This window comes from Argentina anserina, chromosome 3 (genome assembly GCF_933775445.1).
Source record: "Argentina anserina chromosome 3, drPotAnse1.1, whole genome shotgun sequence".
In the NCBI taxonomy this organism is placed as follows: Eukaryota; Viridiplantae; Streptophyta; class Magnoliopsida; order Rosales; family Rosaceae; genus Argentina; species Argentina anserina.
In genome coordinates, this window is record NC_065874.1 from 25,512,457 (window position 1) to 25,534,221 (window position 21,765).

General features: G+C 38.1%; 1 protein-coding gene and 1 long non-coding RNA gene across 2 annotated transcripts in view; one reads left to right on the forward strand and one right to left on the reverse strand.

Annotated features, from left to right (window-relative positions):
• Positions 1 to 561: 561 nt before the first annotated feature.
• LOC126787321 (kiwellin-like) overlaps positions 562 to 21,765 on the reverse strand; it is a gene marked incomplete at its 5' end in the record, with an annotated part of 33,150 nt that continues 11,946 nt past the window's right edge. Inside the window, 3 exon segments of the mRNA XM_050513226.1 lie at positions 562 to 708; positions 711 to 794; positions 796 to 997. Coding sequence (XP_050369183.1) covers positions 562 to 708; positions 711 to 794; positions 796 to 997 — 433 coding nt within the window.
• LOC126786775 (uncharacterized) lies at positions 10,669 to 11,530 on the forward strand. The gene is made up of 3 exons (XR_007671216.1): positions 10,669 to 11,144; positions 11,350 to 11,388; positions 11,474 to 11,530. It is a non-coding gene; the product is annotated as an uncharacterized LOC126786775 (long non-coding RNA).

Here is a 21,765-nt window from a genome sequence, read left to right on the forward strand (position 1 = left end):
ACAATAAACATGGTCTTTGGTTCCTTTACATCCTAACAAGAATTTAGTGTCTTGCAAGTGGATTTTTAAGTTGAAGAAAAATGCTAATGGCACAGTTGCTCGACATAAAGCACGATTAGTTGCTAGAGGTTTTAGTCAAGAGTATGGTGTTGACTATGAAGAAACTTTTTCTCCTATGGCGAGACACACAATTGTTCGTTTGATTATTAGCTTAGCTGCTTATTTTGGCTGGAAGCTTTATCAACTTGATGTTAAAAATGTTTTCTTTCATGGTCAACTACATGAGGAGGTCTATATGGCTCAACCTGGAGGTTTTGAAGATTCTGTACATCCCTCTCATGTCTGCATACTTCAGAAATCTCTATATGGTCTCAAGCAAGCTCCTAGGGATTGGAATGACATGTTTACATCTTTTTTGCCATCTTTTTTACCTAGCCTTGGATTTAAGTCGTCTCATGCTGATCCCTCTCTTTTCATTTTGCATTCTGGCTCCTCTAGAATATATTTACTGCTCTATGTGGATGATATTATTCTTATTGGCAATGACGAAGAGTTGGCTAACTATACCATGGCCCAGGTCACCGGAAAAACACCTTTATTTGTATCAAGTCCCAAAGCCTTCCACACAGCTACAGACCCATCCATGATGTTGTTCCTGCACGGCATCTGACCGGCATGCATCTTATCACATCCAGCACGAGAATCACATTTTCGTCCACCACTTTCGCGGTCGTAGTCTTCCCATTACTTGTTGTGATTCTTATCATCTTCCCACATCGCGATTTATTATCAAACTACCCAGTAGCTAGAGAGTGCCACAATCCTCTCACTGTTTGAATGAAATTTTCCAGTACAATATGACGGTCCTCCTCCATCACCACCTTCGCTGAAATCGTTGAGTGTGAGTAAGGCTTTGGTGGCTGATGTTACAGGCGGTGAACAAGTGTATTTAGGGTATGACTTCCCTTTGCAAACCAGAGTCCCTGAGGTAATACAAGTTTGTGCGTTTGATGGGAGATGATAGCGAGGACAAGGGAAAGAAAAACGAACAACTTCAAGCTCGCCATTTGAGGGATCGGTTAGAGAAATGTTGAGTGTAGGGTGTGAGAAATGAGATTGTGTGCACTCTTATTTTTACTAATGAAAATCATATTTTTACCTAAAAATTAATTACAGTCTAACTGATAATATCTTCAGGCTAAATATATCAAAATTTAAAAAACTCGCCTCAAGACTCGCCTGAGGCTTAAAAAACTTAAAGATACTTACATAACACCTCTATTTTTCGGTCTAGACACCGAGACTCACATTTTACGTTTTATGTTACGTTTTTTTACGCCTTTTACGCATTTTACTACGCATTTGAAAATAATCTTTTTAAGTATATTTTTATATTTATTTATATAATGTGTTTAATTTGATGAAAACTATCTAAAACGTTTGGATTATGAATTTCATTATATCTAAATGCAATAAATTGGTAAGTTCTTATGTATATTTGTTCTTTTTGTATGTGTATAATTATATATTTACACATTTAACTACTAATTGTTTATAACATAAGGCTTACGCCTTATGCGCCTCAAGTTCTAAGGCTCAAGGATCTCAAGAAAATGCCTTATGATACGCCTTCACTTTTTAAAACATTAGAATATATACATACAACTGTATTCATGATTAATTTGTGGCTTAGGTTTGCATGCCATTTGTGGAAAGTGTTGCCTAACGTTTTTAATGGGGTTGCTAAGTTTTGTATGTTGGCCGGCAGGTATATAACTAGTGGATCGATTGATCGTTTAATCGTTTACTCCACTCTGGATGTCCATCGCTAGTATATAGCGTTTGGCCGCATCACCTCTTTATTTATTTATTTTTGTTAATTTTGACATCTTAATTCTTTGATAGTGAATTGTAGTATTACGTTCCTTATTAATCTTTATTATTGTTTGGTATAGAATAGTCAATAGTAGCAAACATAATTTAAAGTAAAGATTAAAAGTGGAAATCTCGTGGACTAACTATTGGATATGTGAGCAAATTAATTAATTAATAACTTAACCTATTAGTTGAAATGTTTCTTGTAAGACTAATCTATCGACGAACTAAAAGGTCTGCGAGACAAATTAACTCTACTTGTGAGTATTTCTTGGCTGACGCCCTGTAGCACTAAGTAACTTTGTTCTCCGGAATTTCTTTTGAGTCGTAAAAGTGATGCATCCTAGGATTTCCACCGACGTAGCCATGTCGGCGATGAGCGCAGGTACAGCCGCGTGTCCATGGGCTTTCTTGTGTCCACTGGAGGAGGCTCCTCATCCTCAATATGTTCCCAAAGCAAAAACGTTTGCCTCTGTTCTCTCCAACTCAATTGAGTCTTCGGTCTCTCGAAACCAATTGCCTGCTCCGGTCAAATGCGAAGACATGACTTATGTCAAGATCAATGAAGCTCTCTACCAGGAGCAACTGAAAAGCTTCACAACCAATTTGATTGGTAGGTTGTTATTGCGTAAGGGTTCTATCCCAATGAAAACATATGTTCTCAAGGGTTTACTTGCCGATTTATGGAAGCCATCAGCGCCATGGCGTTTAGTTCCACTCGGGAAAGACTACTTTGATATTCACTTCGGCACTGAGGATGATTTACGCAGAGTTTCGGGGGTGGTACATGCACTCTGCCAGATTGTCTCTTTCGATTGTCGCAATAGAAACCTAATTTTGTCCCTGAGGATGTCCTTCCACAAACACATGTCTAACTTTGGGTCAGGATGTATGGTTTGAGCCAAGATTACTGGCATCCTCGACATCTTATGGAGATTGCTCGTGGAGTGGGCACGCCCTTGCACTTGGACAAGGCTACAAGGAGCGTGAGTTCGGTTACTATGCTCGTATGCTAGTAGATGTTGATCTTGCAAACGAACTGCCATCTTCGCTCATGGTCGAGCCTGAGGCACATTGTTTTCCTATTAAGATTGTTTATGAGAATATGTGCACTCATTGTGGTATGGCTGGACATATGGCCGATCGTTGTAGACAATTACAAGGTGATCCAAAGCCTCGTCATTCTGAGAAGCCGATTTCGAAACCGAAGGTCCGACAAGAATACAAAGTAAAAGAGAAAGTTTCAAATGATCAAAGTATAGAGACTCAGTCATCAGTTAGTCCAACTGAAATTAATGGTACGGTTCCATCACGTACAAAAACATGTACAGTGATAGCACAAGTTGATCAAGGGATGAATTTTGAGTCGAGAGACACTGATGAGGGAAGAACTATTGAAGACAATTGAGAGACATTGATGAAGGGAGAACTATTAAAGATGATAGAGCTTTGGTTCCAAGGCCATGTACTCCTACTTCTAGTGAAAATCAATTTGTCATTCTAGCTCAGGAGGCTATTGTGGGGGCTGCTAATGAATTAATTGAGCAATTGGCATACCAAGTGTTCGAGGGGCCAAATGCTCAGACCCTTGATGTAGAGAACTCAATGGTGGCTACTAAGGAGGTTTTAGATGATGTTGAGGGCTCAATCCCCACCCCCTCAACGAGGATAGAAGACAATGCAAATGTAGTTCGTGAGACGGAGGAATGTATGACTGTTGTTCTTTCTAGATCCCAGCAAAAGAAGCAAAAAAAGAAAATGCGTGAGAATTTACTGCAAGAACAAGCTTTGGACAATTACCCTGCCCTTAGCAGTGTTCCCACCTCACGCCTCAACCTATTAAGATAATTTTTTGGAATGCTCGGGGTATGGGCAACGCCCCCACTCGTCGAGTCTTGAGTAGAATAGTTCGCAAATACAAACCTGCTATTATTGGTATTTTTGAAACTTTTATTAATTTAAGTTTACTTAAATCTTCCTTTTGGCATTCTTTAAAGATGTTTCTAGCAGCTGTGAATGACAGGGGGGACTAACCTCCAAATATCTGGCTCTTATGTGATCAAGCTATTCAACCTACTGTGTTACTAGCTACAGACCAGTAGCTCACAATTTCTTGCACTTTGGATAATGTTAATTGTATTTTGACTTGGGTTTATGCAAGAACTACAGTAACAGAGTGTCGTCGGCTTTGGAATGATATGCTTCATGTTAAAAGTACCTTTGTTCAGGGACCCTGGATAGTGTTCGGTGACTTTAATTGTGTCCTGAGTGCTCATGAAAACGAGGTGGAATTCTTCACAATGCCGTTACATGTTCAGACTTTCAGGACATGTCAACTAATTGTGAGTTGATTCATCTTCCTACTAAAGGATTGCCTTATACCTGGACGAATAGAAAGGGTGTTGGTGCAAGTGTTGAAATGAGGCTTGACCGGTGTCTTAACAATTTTTTTGGATGGATGTTTGGTGCAATTTGGAGTGCACTACTCTTCATGGTTTTTCCTCAGATCATTGTCCTCTTTTAGTGTCATTTTTAAAGCTTATACCTAACTAAAGATCACCATTTCGGTTCCATCGCATGTGGCTAGATCATCCAAGTTTTCTTTCTTTGGTGAAGGAGGTTTGGCAGGGTTCTCATTTCTCTGGTAATCCAATATTTGTTTTAGCTTCTAAGCTGCAGACTCTTAAATAGCGGATTCGGATTTGGAATAAAGCTAAGTTTGGAGATGTAAACATAATGGTGGAGAAGTCATTTGATGATTTTCATATAATTTAGCGGGAAATTGTAGCTCGGGTCCTTCTGATGACTTGCTTTCTAGGGAGAGTGTTTCCAGTGCTCAAGTTCATGAGGCTCTTTTGCTTCAAGAGAAATTTTAATGTGATAAATCAAGGATAAAATGTCTTACTGAAGGTGACCGAAACTCTTCTTTCTTCCATGCAATGTTTAAAGTTCGGCATCTTAAACAATCATTATCAATTATGAGAGATGGAAACAGTATTATTGATGACCCAAAAAAAATTAGTGATCATGTCGTAAATTATTTCAATGCTTTTTCACATCAGATTCTTTTGTAAGAGACACTGGTCTAGTTTTTCAGGTAATTCCTAATCTCGTGACTACTGAGGATAATGCTTTGTTAACAGCCATTCCCACATCTGAGGAAATATTTCAGACTATGTGTTTCATGGATCATAATAGTTCTCCTGGTCCAGATGGTTTTGGTAGAAATTTTTTTTATGACGTGTTGGTCAGTTGTTGGTGCAGAGGTAGTCCAAGCTGTTCAGAGTTTTTTTCAGTACTGGATACATTCTCCCCCACTTAAATTCCAATTTAATGATCTTGATTCCTAAAGTCCCTGGAACAGACACCGTAACGCAGTTGCGTCCTATTGCTATGGCGAATTTTATTTTCAAGCTTATCACAAAGATTGTAGCTGATCGTTTGGGAAGTATTGCTACTCGGATTATTTCACCTAACCAAAGTGCTTTTGTTAGAGGCTGCACTATTGCAAACCCATTATATTGATTTCAGAATGCATTAACCTCCTGGATCGTAATTGTAAGGGCGGTAACATTGCAATTAAGTTTAATGTGCAAAATGCATTTGACATGCTTGATTGGGGTTTTGAAGTCTTTTGGTTTTTCAGATCCTTTTTGTGACTGGATTAAAGCAATTTTGGGGTTTGCACACTTATCAATTTTAGTTAATGGTGAGATGGAAGAGTTTTTTCTTTGTTTTCATGGTGTTTGTCAAGGAGATCATTTGTCACCTATTCTGTTTTGTCTTGCGGAAGAGGTTTTAAGTAGAGGTCTCACTAAGGTGTGGCTGAGGATGAACTTATTCATTTACTATCAGCTCCTCTTAGTATTACCCCACCCTCGCATGTTCTAGTTGCATATAACATTATGGTTTTTATGCGGAGTACCAAGATATCTTTGAAGAATCTAATAAAGTTTATGGAAGAATATGGCTTAAATTCAGGGCAAAGAGTCAATAAATCTAAATCACTTGTGTTTCTTGGGAAATATGCTCACCGTAGACACTTTGTTATCCGGAAAATTTTGGGTGTCAAGCAGGGGCCTCTTCCATTCACATATCTTGGGGTTTCGATTTTCCAGGAACGTCCCAAGATGGTGTATTTTCAGGCCATTGCATATAGAATGAGATGCAAGTTGTCCTCTTGGAAAGGTTCTCTGTTGTCGCAAGCGGGTAGGCTACAACTTATTCAGTCAATGATTCAAGGCATTTTGGTTTATAGTTTTCAGATTTATAAGTGGTCGGCTGGTTTACTTCATGACCTTTAATCTTGGATTAGGAATTTTTTTTGGACTGGAAACCCTTTGAAAATAGGCATGCTTCTTGTTGCTTGGCGTCACTGTTATAAACCCAAAGAGGAAGGAGGTTTGGAGTTACGTGATCTATTTGAGGCTAATCGTGCTCTTCTAATAAAGAGATGTTGGGAGATGCTCTCATCTTCCTCTCTACCCTATATTTTACTTAGAGCTCGTTTTTTGAAAGATGATTTCCAACCTATAAAGTCTGGTTGAGTCTCAAAAAAGTTTAGCCAATGTTTTTAAATTCTTTGCATTGGAGTGTTGGTGATGGCAAGAGGATTCCATTTTAGCAAGATAATTGGTTGGGTGAGCCTCTTACTACTAGTGTTGGAGTAAGTAGCTCTATTCCACTTCATGCTAAGGTGAATGATGTTATTGTTGATTCTCATTGGGTTCTCCCAATATATTTTATTTCTTCATTCCCTCAAGCAGTAGAAAAAATTGAGCGCATTGCTCTGCCTAATGCAGACACATCTGACTCTCTTTTATGGCCACACTCCTCCTCAAGAATTCTGACAGCAAAAGATTGAGGTAAAGTGATCTGGAATAAAGCAATTCAACCCCGCAAAACTCTTGTTGTTTAGAAGGCTCTTCATGGGCATTTACTAACTAATGAGGTTTTTTACTTCCATCTCGTTGCTCTTTTTGCGAAAGTCATGCAGAATCGGGTACACATCTTCTTTTGTATTGTTATGAAATTGTGGCCTTATGGAAATTGGTTTGCCTTCTATTTTCTCATTCATTCTCGCATTGGGGTACCCTTGATGAAGTGTTTAATGGTGTTGGTGTTTCAGCGTTCCCAAAACCTAAATGTCAACTTTGGTTTCTAATCTCCTGCTCTAATTTGGTTTATTTGGATCACTAGGAATCTGATGCGTTTCGAAGGTAAGATTTTTAATGTGTTGGAAGCTCAACGTCATCTTTTGAAATTATTCAGAGAGTCTGCTCTGCATTCTTTTCATCCTTACAAGAAACATCATGATATGTCTATTTTCTCTATTCTTGGTATCTCACAACTGTCTGCCAATGCTACCAGCTTCATCTCGTCCTTTAATTAAGGGTTTCTTGGCTGAGGGCTTGTTATTTGCTATGAGTTTTTATATCTATGCTTTTGCATTTGTGGGTGTACACATGCCGGATTGACCTTTTGTTTATCCTCTTTGTTGGAGTTTATCAGACATAGGAGATCAAGTTCTTTTGTCCAGCTCCTTTGTTAAATAAATAAATAAAAGTTTTGCAAAAAAAAAGTCAAATTTTGAAACTTGACAGGAGATATGAATAAGATGACGGGTTTATGATCGATCACTCAATCCCTCGAACTCTATAACCATGAGAAGTTTTTAACATCGCTTCTGGCAAAATCTTTAATTTACTTGATTATATATTCCATATATATACCCTAATTTTACTTGATTACTTCGTCCATGGCTGGCTACATTTCAGTGATCTGCCCACTCAACGTACTTTACACAAAACGTTGGCTGTAGTACGGCAAACCACTGAAGCTTGTGTACGTCGTGTGACCAGTGGTGTTGTGCTTGTTGCTTGGTGGTCTTCATTACCAATAAATGTTTTTACAGGAAGCTCCTTGTTTGTTCTTGCATGTTATTTTTCCTTGCATGCAATTTCAATTTACACAGCGATGATGGAGAGTTATTTGGCCTCTGGCATTCAGATTTTATCAGGAATCATTTGGTCGCGAGCATTAGCTACCTCAGTACCTAGGCGGCCTAACCTCAGTGTTGAAGTGAAGATTTTGACAATAAATTTAGGGTTTTTTGTTTATGAGCGTGTCTACTGAGTCTTTGGGCCTAGGACTCGTGTCTTTTCTAACTTCTCAGTGTTGCGTTTGTAATATGTGCTTCATGTGTTTTTTTTAATCAATAACGCTCAAATATATGGTATGGTACACCATGAATACCCTTTTGTTTGTTTTCTAAGGCAATGTAATTGAGAGTGCACCAACAAGCTAAGAAATTACAAAAACCTAGAAAAACTAAAAATCACCAATTTCTTAACAAGTTTTATGATGAAATCCGCTGTAATTCGCTCAATCGTAACTAGAACCAAAGCCTTTGTCAATATTAGCTAACTTATTTCTGAAACAAGAAACCTGAATTTAGGTCTCCAAACAAAAAATAATATGGAGTCCAAATCGGCCAAACCCAACCTTCAGGGTCCATATCCTAACCCAACAACCTAAGCCCTTGGGCCCCCACAGAGATCTAGCCCAAGTAGCAATACTCAGGACACCCAAAGATCTGGGCACCCAAGAATTGCCGACTAGAGCCACACCGTCCTCCACCGTAGCACCACTCTAGCAAACAACCAACCACTCGCCCCGTTCCCCAATCCTGAACAAACGCCACCAGCCCACATCCAACGTCGTTCGGAACATCCTTGCCAAGCCAAGAATCCGGCGTTGACATCCATCCTTGCACCGATCTAACTATTGGTACAAATGCCCAGCCTTCGACAACCTTCTTCCCGAAAAAACCTTCTTTTGAGATCCACGCTGCCAACCAAGAACCGAGATCCCAAATCCTTCTTGTGAAGGATCGATGACCCCTCATGTCGTTCGACCTCCTTGAAACCCTTGTCCTCCAAATCTGAGAGAGAAGCAGAATAGGGGAAAGAGGGAAACACGAGCCACTGCCGTGAGAAAGATGGACCACGTCGTAGAGGCACTAGCCAGAAAAGGAGAAACCAAGGGTGTCTCCGCCTTTGAGGGCACGACACTAGAGGAAGTGTCGCTGAGATTCTCCAACGAAGATGGAGAAAATTGAAATGTTGGCCACTAAACGATGTTGCTCTTGCAAACCCTAGTAGAGAGGGTTTTGCCATAAATCTACAATAAAAAAAATTCACTACTAGAATTGTGTTAATAGACATCACGTCATTTCAATCGGTTAGAAAAACGCATCATGTTAATTTGTTTAACATCAGTTTTCAAATAACCGATATCTCTTATAAATATTCATCACTTTCTCTTTTGGACGATGTTAATCGGTTTCATCAAAAAAAAATTTAAAGGGTGTGAAATAGATTAAATGTAAAAATCAAAAGCGGGATACCAATAATTTAATTCCCTCCCCCCAAACTTAAACAAACATCCTCACCCAATTTAATTCTCTCCCAACAGTTACCAAAATTTTCAATTCCCTAAACCTAATTGTCTAATTCCCTCCCACACTGGCATATTTTCCCTCAATTCTATTTTCCTCACTCTAAAAACTCCCAGCTCCCAGTTCACTTGAACCCGAAAACCCAAACCCAACGAACACAACTCCCTCAGTCGGAAGCGACTGTATCTCCGATCTCCGATCCCTGATCCCAGCGGCGAGCTTCCTCCACTTGCACGACCATTCTCGTCTCCTCTGTTTCCCCGACGCCGATATCAAGCTTTGATTAATTCAATATCGCATTTCTGGGTTTCCTGTTCTTCATTGTTTGTGGCGACTCCTCGATGCCGGCGATGCTTCTGGCTCGCGTTAGAAGAGGGATTTCTAATTATGGAATCCATCAAGAAGCTCCCTGCTATTTGGGATTCTGAAGGTAAAATTGAATTTGGAATTTAATTACAATTGCAGCATGTGTTTTTTAAGGTTTACAATTGAGTTATGTAACAAATTACAAACGAAGAGATAGACCTGTAAGTGGAAGCAGAGAGTGGATTCTACCTCATTAGTTGTCGGAGGAGAGCTTTCTTCTTTGGGGCCTTCTGTATTTGATCAAGGTAATTTGGAATTTCTGAGCATTGTTTCATGTGGCTAGACCTGTAAGTGGTTGCCTATAATTATATGGCCATGGTTGTATCATGATTGAGAAGTAATTATGGAAAGGTTGATTATTATGGATTTGGAATGAATTGATGGCAGACATTGAGGTTAGCTTTGATTTCAGAATTGGTTGTCTGTTTATTCGATTTCAGTGATTAGTTATAAGAAATTTGGATTGGTGCTTTTGAGTATTTGGAATTAGGAGTTGGTTTAAGCAGTAGTATTGTTGGTATAACTGTATAAGTAGGCCTTGAACTAGTTCTTTGAAAATGCGTTACATGTGATTTTGGTTTGAGTCTATACTGAAGCTCCCTGAGATTTCAAAAGATAGTTTGTATATATCTAATCTAACATCTGTCTATATGCTATTGGCTTTCTTGAAGTATGTATGTTGATTTCAGTGTTATTCGCTGCGCTATGATTGCAAGTCCAGGTTTTACAAAGGTTGCATATGAGACTGCAAAGCTCACTGATTTTATTGAATATTAAGATTACTCATTGAAGCTTCATATATATAAGTGGACTTCATTAGTGCTACATTTAAAGCTTTCTAGAATTAGCAACTTGTCAAAAAATTTAAATGGTTTTAAGTAATCATTTCATTCATATGTCATTGTAATGCTTATGTGCTACAGAATCTGTTTCATTGTCACTTATTGTTGGAAGCAGAGAGAAAACAGCTGAGGCCTATCATTGAGAACAAATCACGAATAATTCTTGTGCATACAACCTCGGGTTACAAGTATGGTCATGCTTTATTTCCTTTGGTTTATGACAGTTTTAAAACATTAACTATCATAACTTTGCACCAATTGACAACTGACAAGCTTGTTACTGGTTTCATCTCTCAATTTTCAATTTGCATTTATTTCAACTTTCGTATGGGCTAAGTAAACTGAGGATCTCAGTGATGAGCTTAGCTACATCATGTTCTTAACTTTGCTATGGATATGTAAATAAAGCTCTGCTATTTCATTTTCCCAGTGCATGTGATACTTATTTGCTCAGTACTATAGGCATCCTATCTCCTAAGTTCCACTATTTATCAGATTCTTTTTAATGTGTATTCACTTGCAACCGCAGGCATAGTTTGAGGGAGGTTCTGGATGCTCCATATGTTATGAATATGATAAAAGATACTAAAGCAGCACAAGAGGTACAACACTGCCAATCTTGGTCAATGTATGCAATGCGTTTCCAGTTCATTAGTAACACAAAGAAAGTAAATAGAAATCTGTCTCCTCTTTTATTTGAAAAAGAAAAAAGCTCAACTCTAGCAGTGAATCTTGTGTTATCTTACATTAAAGCAATTATGGAGCAAGACCCTGCAATAACATTATTTATTGGTCTTTCAATTTCAGGTCCGGGCTCTCCAAGATTTCTTCAGTATGCTTTCAAATGTCAGGTTCTAAATTGAAATGCTATTATTTTATTTGAGGTTATAGTTGAATGCCAACTGACAAGACATATTTGTGGTTGAACAAGGTACTTGGAATAAGGAGCTGAGAAAGCACCCAAAAGATTACAACAGTTTGAAAACTTTATACCTATTTATACAACTTCTTTCCTGTGCTTTCTTTCGGTGAAATGTTATTGTACTTCTTTGGTTCTCTTTCAGGTCTTCAGTAACTAGACCACCATGTAGAATACTGCTTTAGTAAACATGCACACTTGAGGTAACTCATACATGGATACAATCAAGCTTTTTCGATTTTGTTCACACACCTGCATGTTCATAGCGGTAATGCTACTCATGAGTTAACAAAATGGTATGCCCTCTTTGCCTCCTTTACCGTATTCATTATCAACTGACTGGGACTTGTCCAAATAGCTCTTGTTATGGCTGAAGTCGTGTGTATTTGAAGAGCTGTAACATTAAGCATTTTGTTCATGGATAGAAATGCTGATGTGGTGAACTTAGTGAAGGATTCAGTATGTCAAAAAATAACTGCATTCTTTATATTTTCAGTGGGCTACAGCAAGGAATCACAAATCGTATACCCAAGAAGAGCTTGATGAGGTTCAGATTGAAGTTGCTGACTATTTTCAGACTTTTCTATAGGTATATTATATATATATATATATATATATATACATAAATTTTCAGATGCGGACGTCCGGACAGTCTGCACCGTGCAAATTCGGCGATTCTGGCCACGGCGACGCAACGACGGCGCCGACCAGCAAAGCCGCACTCTCCTCCTCTCGACGCTCTTGTATGTGTCGGGCGGAGCTGTAGCGCCGGCTTACGGCGGCCGGAATCTTGAAATCTCCGCACGGTGCCCAAAAACTTTGAATTTTGAGATTACGGCCGACGTTGTAGCTTTAGCCGGCACAGATAGGAGCACCGAGAGGAGGGGAGTGTGGCTGTGCAGGTCGGCGCCGTTGGTGCGCGTCACCAGTGGCCGGAATCGACGAATCCAGAAGGTGCGGACCGTCCGGACGTTTGTAGCAAAGACGGACTGTATATATATTTTGAAAGGCTAGCTAGTTGTTGAACCATATTTTGTAGATGTAGTACTGATTAGAACACCCAAAAGTGTAAGTGTCTTGCAACTGACTAGCTAGTTGGAATTTGAATATTGATGTGGTATACATCTTGTAGTTGACTCACTTGTGGTTGTTTGATGCACTAATTATGTTTCTATCCAAGTATCTTGCATTTTGAATTAGACAAATTAGGATGTAGTGAAGAACATATGTTTGTAAGCAGAAAAAAAAACATCAGATCTGAGGACATAAAATGATGTCTTCCTTGGTAGAGACATTAGCCAATTTGCCAAAATCAATGTTCAAAAACACATTATTGACATTAGAACTGACATATAATCTGTTGTGTAATGGGAAACTTACAGCGTTAAAGATAAAGAAAACGATGTTTTAAAAGACCATGACACTGTTTTTTTTAAAGAAAATTGATTTCAAAAGATATAACAACATTGTCTTTAGAAATATTTAATAATGTAAATTATTTTTTAAACAAAAGAACATGACAAAGTACAAACGGAAAATTGATATACAAGAAATGAATAATAAATAATCGATGTCTATTTCATCTTATAACATCATTTCTGGAAGAAATATTAATGTTAATGTGAACAATTGTGCTGTTAGTCTGCTAGATGTATCTTCATAAACCAAGAAATGGAAAATATGATGGTTATACAATAGGTGAAAACATCAAAAAGTTAATTATTAGAGTAATAAATTTAAGTCGGAAACACAACTGATGTCTTAAAATAACCTAGACATCGGTTATGAAATGATGTCATAAAGTGGCGATCATAGACATCACCCACTATGACATCGATTTTTGTTTAATTCCACATCAGACCTGATATGTAAGAACATGCATAATCCTAGTAGTGGTTTTATAATGTGCTTCGTGTGTTATTAATTAGACTAAAAGAGAAAAAGAAATAATATAACAAATCAACACAAACATCAATAGTACTGGCAAATTAATGTATTGATACATGATATCCGATCTATGGCTCCTTGATAGGAACAAAAAGTGTGACGTTCTTAATGCGTTTATGTCATATTCTTACTCTTTGTTACATTTTATTAGTATGTGTTAGTTTATTTTGTTTGAATAAGTGTTTAGATAGAGCTTATATCGATTATAAGTGAATTGATGATGAAATCGTGTTAAGTGTTAAGAATCCTTGTTGTGATATGATTCATTCTTCGAATACGATTCATCATTTCCTATTTCTTTATTTCTAACGTACTTATTCTTATTAGGAAAGAAAAATCTATGTTTGAGAAGGAAAGCAATCATAGTTGCGCAAGGAAATAGGAGAGACTGAAAATCAGTTTCCTAGTTGAATAAGGAGAGGTCGTGCGGCAATGGATGGTTTCCTATTGGGAGTTGGATTCTAAAACCAAGTTCGAGATGGATTTCCAAGGTGTATGTGAAGATATTTTCGTGCATATAAATCAGAATTATTAAAGAGAAGAAGATATGCACTTAAAAGCCTAATCGTAGTCCAACTTTGACGGGCTGCCCTGGACATCTCAGATTGAATTAGAAGATGTACCATATATGGATAGAAAGCTGTGTGAGTCTAGTTTCTATAGAATTTGGAATCGAATCAATATCAAAGAATGTCAAAGAAGACATGAAGCAAATAAATGAGAAAAGGTAAGAAAGTCAAAGAAGTCATGCAACAAATAAATGAAAAGAGGTAAGAAAATTCAAACAAAGCTGCAACAATTAAGATTTTTGATGCCTTCATAATTCAAATGAGGAATTTTGTGCAAAAAAAATCAGCATTATAGGAGGAAGAATATATGTAATTAATGTCTAATCCTTATTAGAATCAGAATTCTGCCAGTGAATGTCATCCAACTTTGACGGGCTCCTATGGACAATTCATAATGAATTAGACAATGTATCATATATGGATGAAAAACTACGGAAATATATTTTGAAATGCAGTTGGAATCACCTCAATATCTATTTTCTAGAGAAAGTTATGGCGACAACAAGACACAAAGGTCAGCTTTGCCAAATTGAGAAAATTTAATAAACCTAAACCAATTTGGTTTCAACTTTGTGGATTTTGTGGCCAGCCTCCCTTGGGTTTTTTCCTCTATATATAGCACCTCATTTTCCACATGAAAACATCATCAATCCTTGCACCAAGTACTAACTAAAGTTCTGGCCAAACACATACTCACTACCAAGAAATCCTAAATCCGAATTTCATCCTTCATCATCCATTGTTCCAAGCACGTTGAGTGAATGAGCTTCATCCCCTTAGAAGTCTCGGTCTGCCTTTGTGAATGCGTAGAGATTGCATAAAGTGTAACATGATTCTTCTATGTTCAATTCGGTTTTTAGGTTTCTTGTATTTGGATGATTACAATGTTTGGTTTTTGTTAATCTATTTCGACTTTGTCTATGAAGTTGTAGTATGATTTCGAGTTATATAAAGATGATGTATTTTAGGTTTTTGTTCTATGATTTCTAGTTTCTGATGAATGCTCGATTACTCGACATCAATATTTAACCCTGAACACATCATTAGTAGTATAAAGCAAGAGGGTATCGTTCACAAACCGGGGATCCAGCCAGGGCTTAGGATCACAATACTTAACACGAATTCATAAAGATATAAATGGTTGATATAGGTTTCGGATTGAATCATAAAAACAGTAAATAAAACCTAAGCTAATATATACATGTGATCAACCAACCAACACATAAACAATCACCAAAAAAATTCACATAAAGGGATCGAAACAAGCTTCATGACTTCTTTTAGCATCATGCCGAGACTATATAATGAACAACCAAGGATGGATCATGCAATTAGGGTTCTAAGCAGTAACCTAAACACATAGACACTTAACACATTCGATCAATACCAAGCAGCCTTAATCGAAATCTAACATGTTCATCTTCATCATGTAATTCCAAAGCCATGCACATTGAATTCATCAAGTATGTCACTTACTTAACCAACAACCATGCAATTCGAAAATCACATATACAAGAATAAACATGTTCTTAGCACAAGTCTTTAATCCAACAACCTAAATATCATGCTACAAGCATAGTCATAACACTTAGAAATCGAAATTGTTCAAGAACAATACTCGGCAGAAACCAAAAACAGAAATTTCATAAAACCAAAAACAATTTCGAATCCTTTATATAAATTAAATCAAGTAGCTATTTCATAGACAAAATTGAAACAAGATTACACTACACAAATCACAAACTTCATCCAAGAACAAGAACAAAACCAAAACCGAAATTAAACAAGAGTGAATCATGGTTACACTTTATAAATCAAGCAATCCACAAGTGTAGCCGAGACTTCTATGGATGAAACCTTCTTCACAAGCGTGTTTGAAGGCTATTGATTGGTGGGAAATGATGGAATCGGTTTTAGGATTTCTTGGAAGGGTGAAGGATGAATTCGGCAGAGCTATGGCTTGTGTTTGTGTGTAAGGCTGATGATGATCTGAATGGAGAGGGAGAGCCTCTATATATAGGAGTCTAGGAAGCCTTCTTGCCGTCCCATAAGGAGATAGAAACCAATTGGGAAACTGAAATCCTCTTTGTTATGGATTTGATTTATGTACTCCATATCCAACTTGATGTAGGAAACCAAATCCAATAGGGAGATCACTTAAGGGCTGCACGGCAACAATCTTGGTCCAATTAGGAGTAGCTAGGCCGGCCTCCTCTTTTCCTTCTTCAACTCGGATATGATTTCCTTGTTCAACTAGGAATGCAACTCGGCAACTCTTCTTTCTTTCCAAATATGATTTGTCTTTCCTGAAAAGAAATCGTCGATTAAGGAATAGGAAAGAATGAAAATAGGAAAGTAGAATCCTAGTCGAGTAAGGAATCCTAGCTCAATAAAGATTTCTAACACTTAGCACAATTTCATCATCAATTCATCTAAATTCGGCATAGCTCTACTTAGAACATACATATGACAAATATGAACCTAAAACAACTAAATAAGAAGTAACAAAGCATAAGAATATGGCATATAAACATTAAGAACGTCACACTTTGTGCTCCTATCAACAACCCCACACTTAGACTTTGCTAGTCCCTTAGCAAATACTAAAAAGGAAAATCAAAACATAAAACGAAAATCAAAACACTAAAACTAACGACACAACACTAATGCCTTCAACATTTTGTCTCAGAGATCTTCAAACTCATAGCATCAAGAATAACACTCAATCGAAATAGATAAGATGAATTCAATGGTTTACAAACATGAGATTTCGTTTAACAAGTAAGACATGGCAGAAACAAAGGTGAAATTAAGCTCGACATGTTCAAAACAAGTTCAAATTCAACTCACAAGGGATATGCACTCGAAATCTTTTCTCTCAAGAACATGGCATATGCTTAAAAGCTTTTCACACACAAGAGTTATAAACATAGTGAAAATCGAAAACCTCATGAAAGATACCAATCATGTGCACAAATGAACCCAAACCATAAGCTTACTCATGAAACAAACTCCACAAATCAAGAGCTACTCATTTCAAGAATCATGCGGATCTTTAGAAAAGGATAGGCTTAGGCTCGGCATGGATGTATTTTTCAGGGTAAAGGAATCACAAAGGTCATCCTCAAGACTTAGCAGAGCAAAACATCCACCTTATGTCGCCATACTGCATAAAACAAGGGCCAAATAACATCATGTTGGACCCATTCATCACTTTAAACATTGTGAAAACGAACAAAGGCTAAAGTACAACACTATTGAGCCTTCAACAAATACATCACAACTCTAAATTCACCAAAACAACATGTATGCCGAGATCTTCTCATTCAATCTTTCATTTTTTCTTCTTTTTCTTGCCGTGTATATATACTTTTTCTTTTCTTTTCTCACGGCATCAATACATTTTTCTTTCTTTTCATTCTCTTTTCACGGCATAACATACATACAATAGCATAACCCCACACTTGAATCAAATCATCACTCCATATTAACATCCACAATCGGCTCTGCCAAGCCTCAAAGACAAGGTAGAGATGTAACTACACTAAGCAAGGATATAACATGTTGGTAATGAAAGAATAGGCTTAACGTAGACTCAAAGGGGTTAACACTAAGGTGTCCCAAGCAGGGCTCAAATAGGAATATACGGCTCTTTGGCTTAAGTGGTGGAAATCCTAAAAAGATCCAACAATCCTTTTCAAAATCAGAGTATATTATGACATAAAGCTTCGAAAGTTTCACAAAGTAAGTTCTAGCATTCTCTAGTTCATTTCAATTCTATGGCATATGAATTGATCAAAATAGATGTAATGAGGTTATAAAGCCAAGAAACGATAGAATAAACTCTCCAAAGAAAGGCACAAGTATATGGCTCGAATCTCACATAGGTTACATGAATTCAAACAAGTAAAGAACATGCTCATTCTGTACCTAAGTTTTAAAATCCTCATCTACTACATGTTCGTATAAAATCTACACATCAATTAACCATCAAATAACAATTAAGTTCATTTCAATATCATGATCATCTATCAACCATAAATTCAAAGATCAACTCATCCTAAACAGTCAAAGGCATACCTAGGACTCAAAACAAAAACAAAACAACTAAACAACTTAAAAATCGAAAAACAGAACCAAAATAACACTAAAATTCGAAAATCAAAACAACAAGATCGAAACACATAAGCATCAAACACTAGAATTCAACGAATGATGTATACTCCACCCCACACTTAAAACTTACATTGCCCTCAATGTACAATATGATAAGCAACGAAAATTAGAAAGAGTTAAGGGATAAGAAAATGCAAACTCTCGTTGATGGCTCCTTCATTGGCTGAAGTTTAGAGTCCATAGCCTAGACTATCTCCAAATCATCACTTGCTTGCCGTATGATCAAGGAGAGACGTCTCCTCCACGTTATGTTCCACGAAATTGTCATAGTACGGCTTCAAGCGATGTCCATTGACCGTGAATTCCTTTCCATGCACCATACTTTTGATCTGAATAGCACCAAAAGGAAAAACATTAGTAACAACAAACGGTCCAAGCCACCTAGAACGGAGCTTGCCCGGAAACAATCTAAGTCGAGAATTAAACAAAAGAACTTTCTGCTCAACGACAAAGTATTTCTTCGTAATCATGCGGTCATGGAATGTCTTAGTCTTCTCCTTGTAAACCATTGCCGAATCATAGGCTTCATTTCGAATCTCTTCAAGCTCATGCAATTGCAACTTCCTATGTAATCCGGCCTCATCAATGTCCATGTTAAAATTCTTCACAGCCCACCATGCACGATGTTCAAGCTCCACAGGAAGATGGCACGCCTTGCCATAGACTAATCGAAATGGTGACATGCCTAGAGGAGTTTTGTATGCCGTCCTATAGGCCCAAAGAGCATCATCCAATCGTTGAGACCAATCCTTGCGTGATGGTCCAACAGACTTCTCTAAAATTCTCTTGATCTCACGATTAGATAGCTCCACTTGTCCACTTGTTTGGGGGTGATAAGGCGTAGCAACCTTATGCTTGATTCCATACTTCTTCAACAACGCCTCAATGGTCCGGTTGCAAAAGTGAGATCCTCCATCACTAATGATAACTCTCGGCATACCAAACCTAGAAAAAATGTCAGAACGAAGGAAATCTGCAACAACTAGAGAATCATTAGTCCGGGTGGCCTTTACTTCCACCCATTTCGAAACATAGTCAACACAAACGAGTATATACAGGAAACCATTTGAGCTAGGAAAAGGTCCCATGAAATCAATACCCCAACAATCAAATATTTCAACATATATAATCGGTGTCATAGGCATTTGATCTCTAGATCCTAAGTTTCCCATGCGTTGGCACCTATCACAAGTCATGCAAAAATGATATGCATCTTTAAAAATCGTAGGCCAAAAGAAACCACATTCTAACACCTTAAGAGCAGTCCTACGTGAACCAAAATGTCCTCCACAAGATTCAGAATGGCAAAATGTAAGTATAGAATGATGTTCAGATTCAGGGACACACCTCCTAATGATTTGATCAACACAATGTTTCTACAAGTATGGTTCATCCCAAACATAATACTTAGCTAATGCCTTGAGTCTATTCTTTTGAGCATGCGATAAAGTATCCGGAAATTGCTTAGAAACAAGATAATTGACAATATCTGCATACCAGGGCTCACTTACCTCAACTCGAAAGAGTTGCTCATCCGGAAAACTCTCTTGGATGGCCAAGGGCTCGGCATCTCTCACCAAACGACTCAAATGATCTGCCATAACATTGTCACTTCCCTTCTTGTCCTTGATCTCGAGATCAAACTCTTGGAGTAGAAGAACCCATCGAATCAATCTCGGTTTGGCATCCTTCTTTGTCATTAAATACTTCAAAGCTGCATGGTCAGTGTAAACAATAACTTTCGATTGAAGTAAGTAAGAACGAAACTTATCTAGAGCAAAGATCACGGCAAGAAGTTCTTTTTCAGTTGTGGTGTAGTTTTGTTGAGCATCATTGAGTGTTCGTGAGGCATAGTAGATGGCGTAGGGCTGCTTGTCCTTCCTCTGCCCTAGCACGGCTCCAACTGCATAGTCGGAGGCATCACACATCAACTCGAATGGCAAGGACCAATCCGGCGGTGCCATGATCGGTGCTGAAGTTAGGAGCTTCTTCAAAGTCTCGAATGCATGCTTGCAATCATCATCGAAGTGAAATGGGACGTCCTTTTGAAGCAATGAACTCATTGGTCTCGCAATCTTGGAAAAGTCCTTGATAAACCTACGATAGAAACCTGCATGTCTAAGAAACGATCGAACATCCCTCACACTTGTGGGGAGGGGTAAGTGACGCACAAGATCTATTTTAGACTTATCAACCTCAATTCCTCTAGATGAAACAATATGGCCTAAGACAATGCCTTGCGTGACCATAAAGTGACATTTTTCCCAATTCAAAACCAAGTTAGTTTCTTCACAACGTTTGAGCACAAGTTCAACATTTTCTAAACAAGTTTCGAAATCTTCACCATAGACAGAAAAAGCATCCATGAAAACTTCAATTTTAGAACCAATATACTCAGAGAAAATGTGATACATGCAACGTTGAAACGTACCTGGGACGTTGCATAAACCAAAAGGCATGCGACGATAAGCAAACGTACCAAAAGGGCATGTGAACGTAGTCTTCTCTTCATCTTCTTCCGCAATACTTATTTGGTTGTATCCACTATATCCATCAAGGAAACAATAGAAAGAGTGACCAGCTAACCTCTCAAGCATTTGATCAATGAATGGCAATGGCATATGGTCCTTCCTTGTTGTTGCATTGAGCTTCCTATAGTCAATACATACTCTATGACCAGTCACTGTCCTTTGAGGCACCAACTCGTTGTCTTTGTTCTTCACCACCGTGATGCCTGACTTCTTTGGCACAACTTGAATGGGAGAGATCCACCTACTATCCGAGATGGGGTAGATCACGCCACAATCGTGCAACTTAGTGATTTCGTCCTTTACAACTTGCATCATTGGTGGGTGAAGGCGTCTCTGACCTTCCTTAGTTGGTTTGGCACCATCTTCTAGCAATATTCGATGCACACACATGGTAGGGCTGATTCCCTTGATGTCGGCTAAGGTCCATCCTATTACCGTCTTGTGTCTCTTCAACACTTCATTCAATCTCTCTTCTTGCTCCTCATTTAGTGCAGATGAAATGATCACGGGCAATGTATCATCTTCTCCTAAAAACGCATACTTCAAGTGGTCCGGAAGAACCTTAAGATCAAGCTTCGGAGCTTGCACCACATAAGGAAGATTCTTATTAGTAGTTAAGAGAATTGGACTAGGAGAGACAAAGCTTACCTCACGTGCAACCTCAAGAGAGGTCACGTTTTCATGAATGAAGGATGGCACGGCATTGTTTGCTTCTAACTCCGAAATGTTAGAACCATCACTTGTAAATCCGGCCCTTTGGGCAATGGTGAGTGCCAACTCGTCATGTGCCAAGGTATCTAGATAGTTATATGCAAGGGAATCAAGAATGTCAACTGAAAAACAATCACTTAACTCTGAAAGAGGATACCTCATAGCTTCAAAGATGTTAAAGCTAATCACTTCACCATCGAACTCAAAGGTGAGTGATCCACTAAACACATCTATTTTTGTTCGTGCAGTCCTCATGAAGGGGCGGCCCAACAAGATAGGGACCTCTTTGTCATCTGCCTCTGTTGGTTCCATGTCTATTACATAGAAGTCGGCAGGAAAGATCAAGCTCGAAACCTGCACAAGAACATCT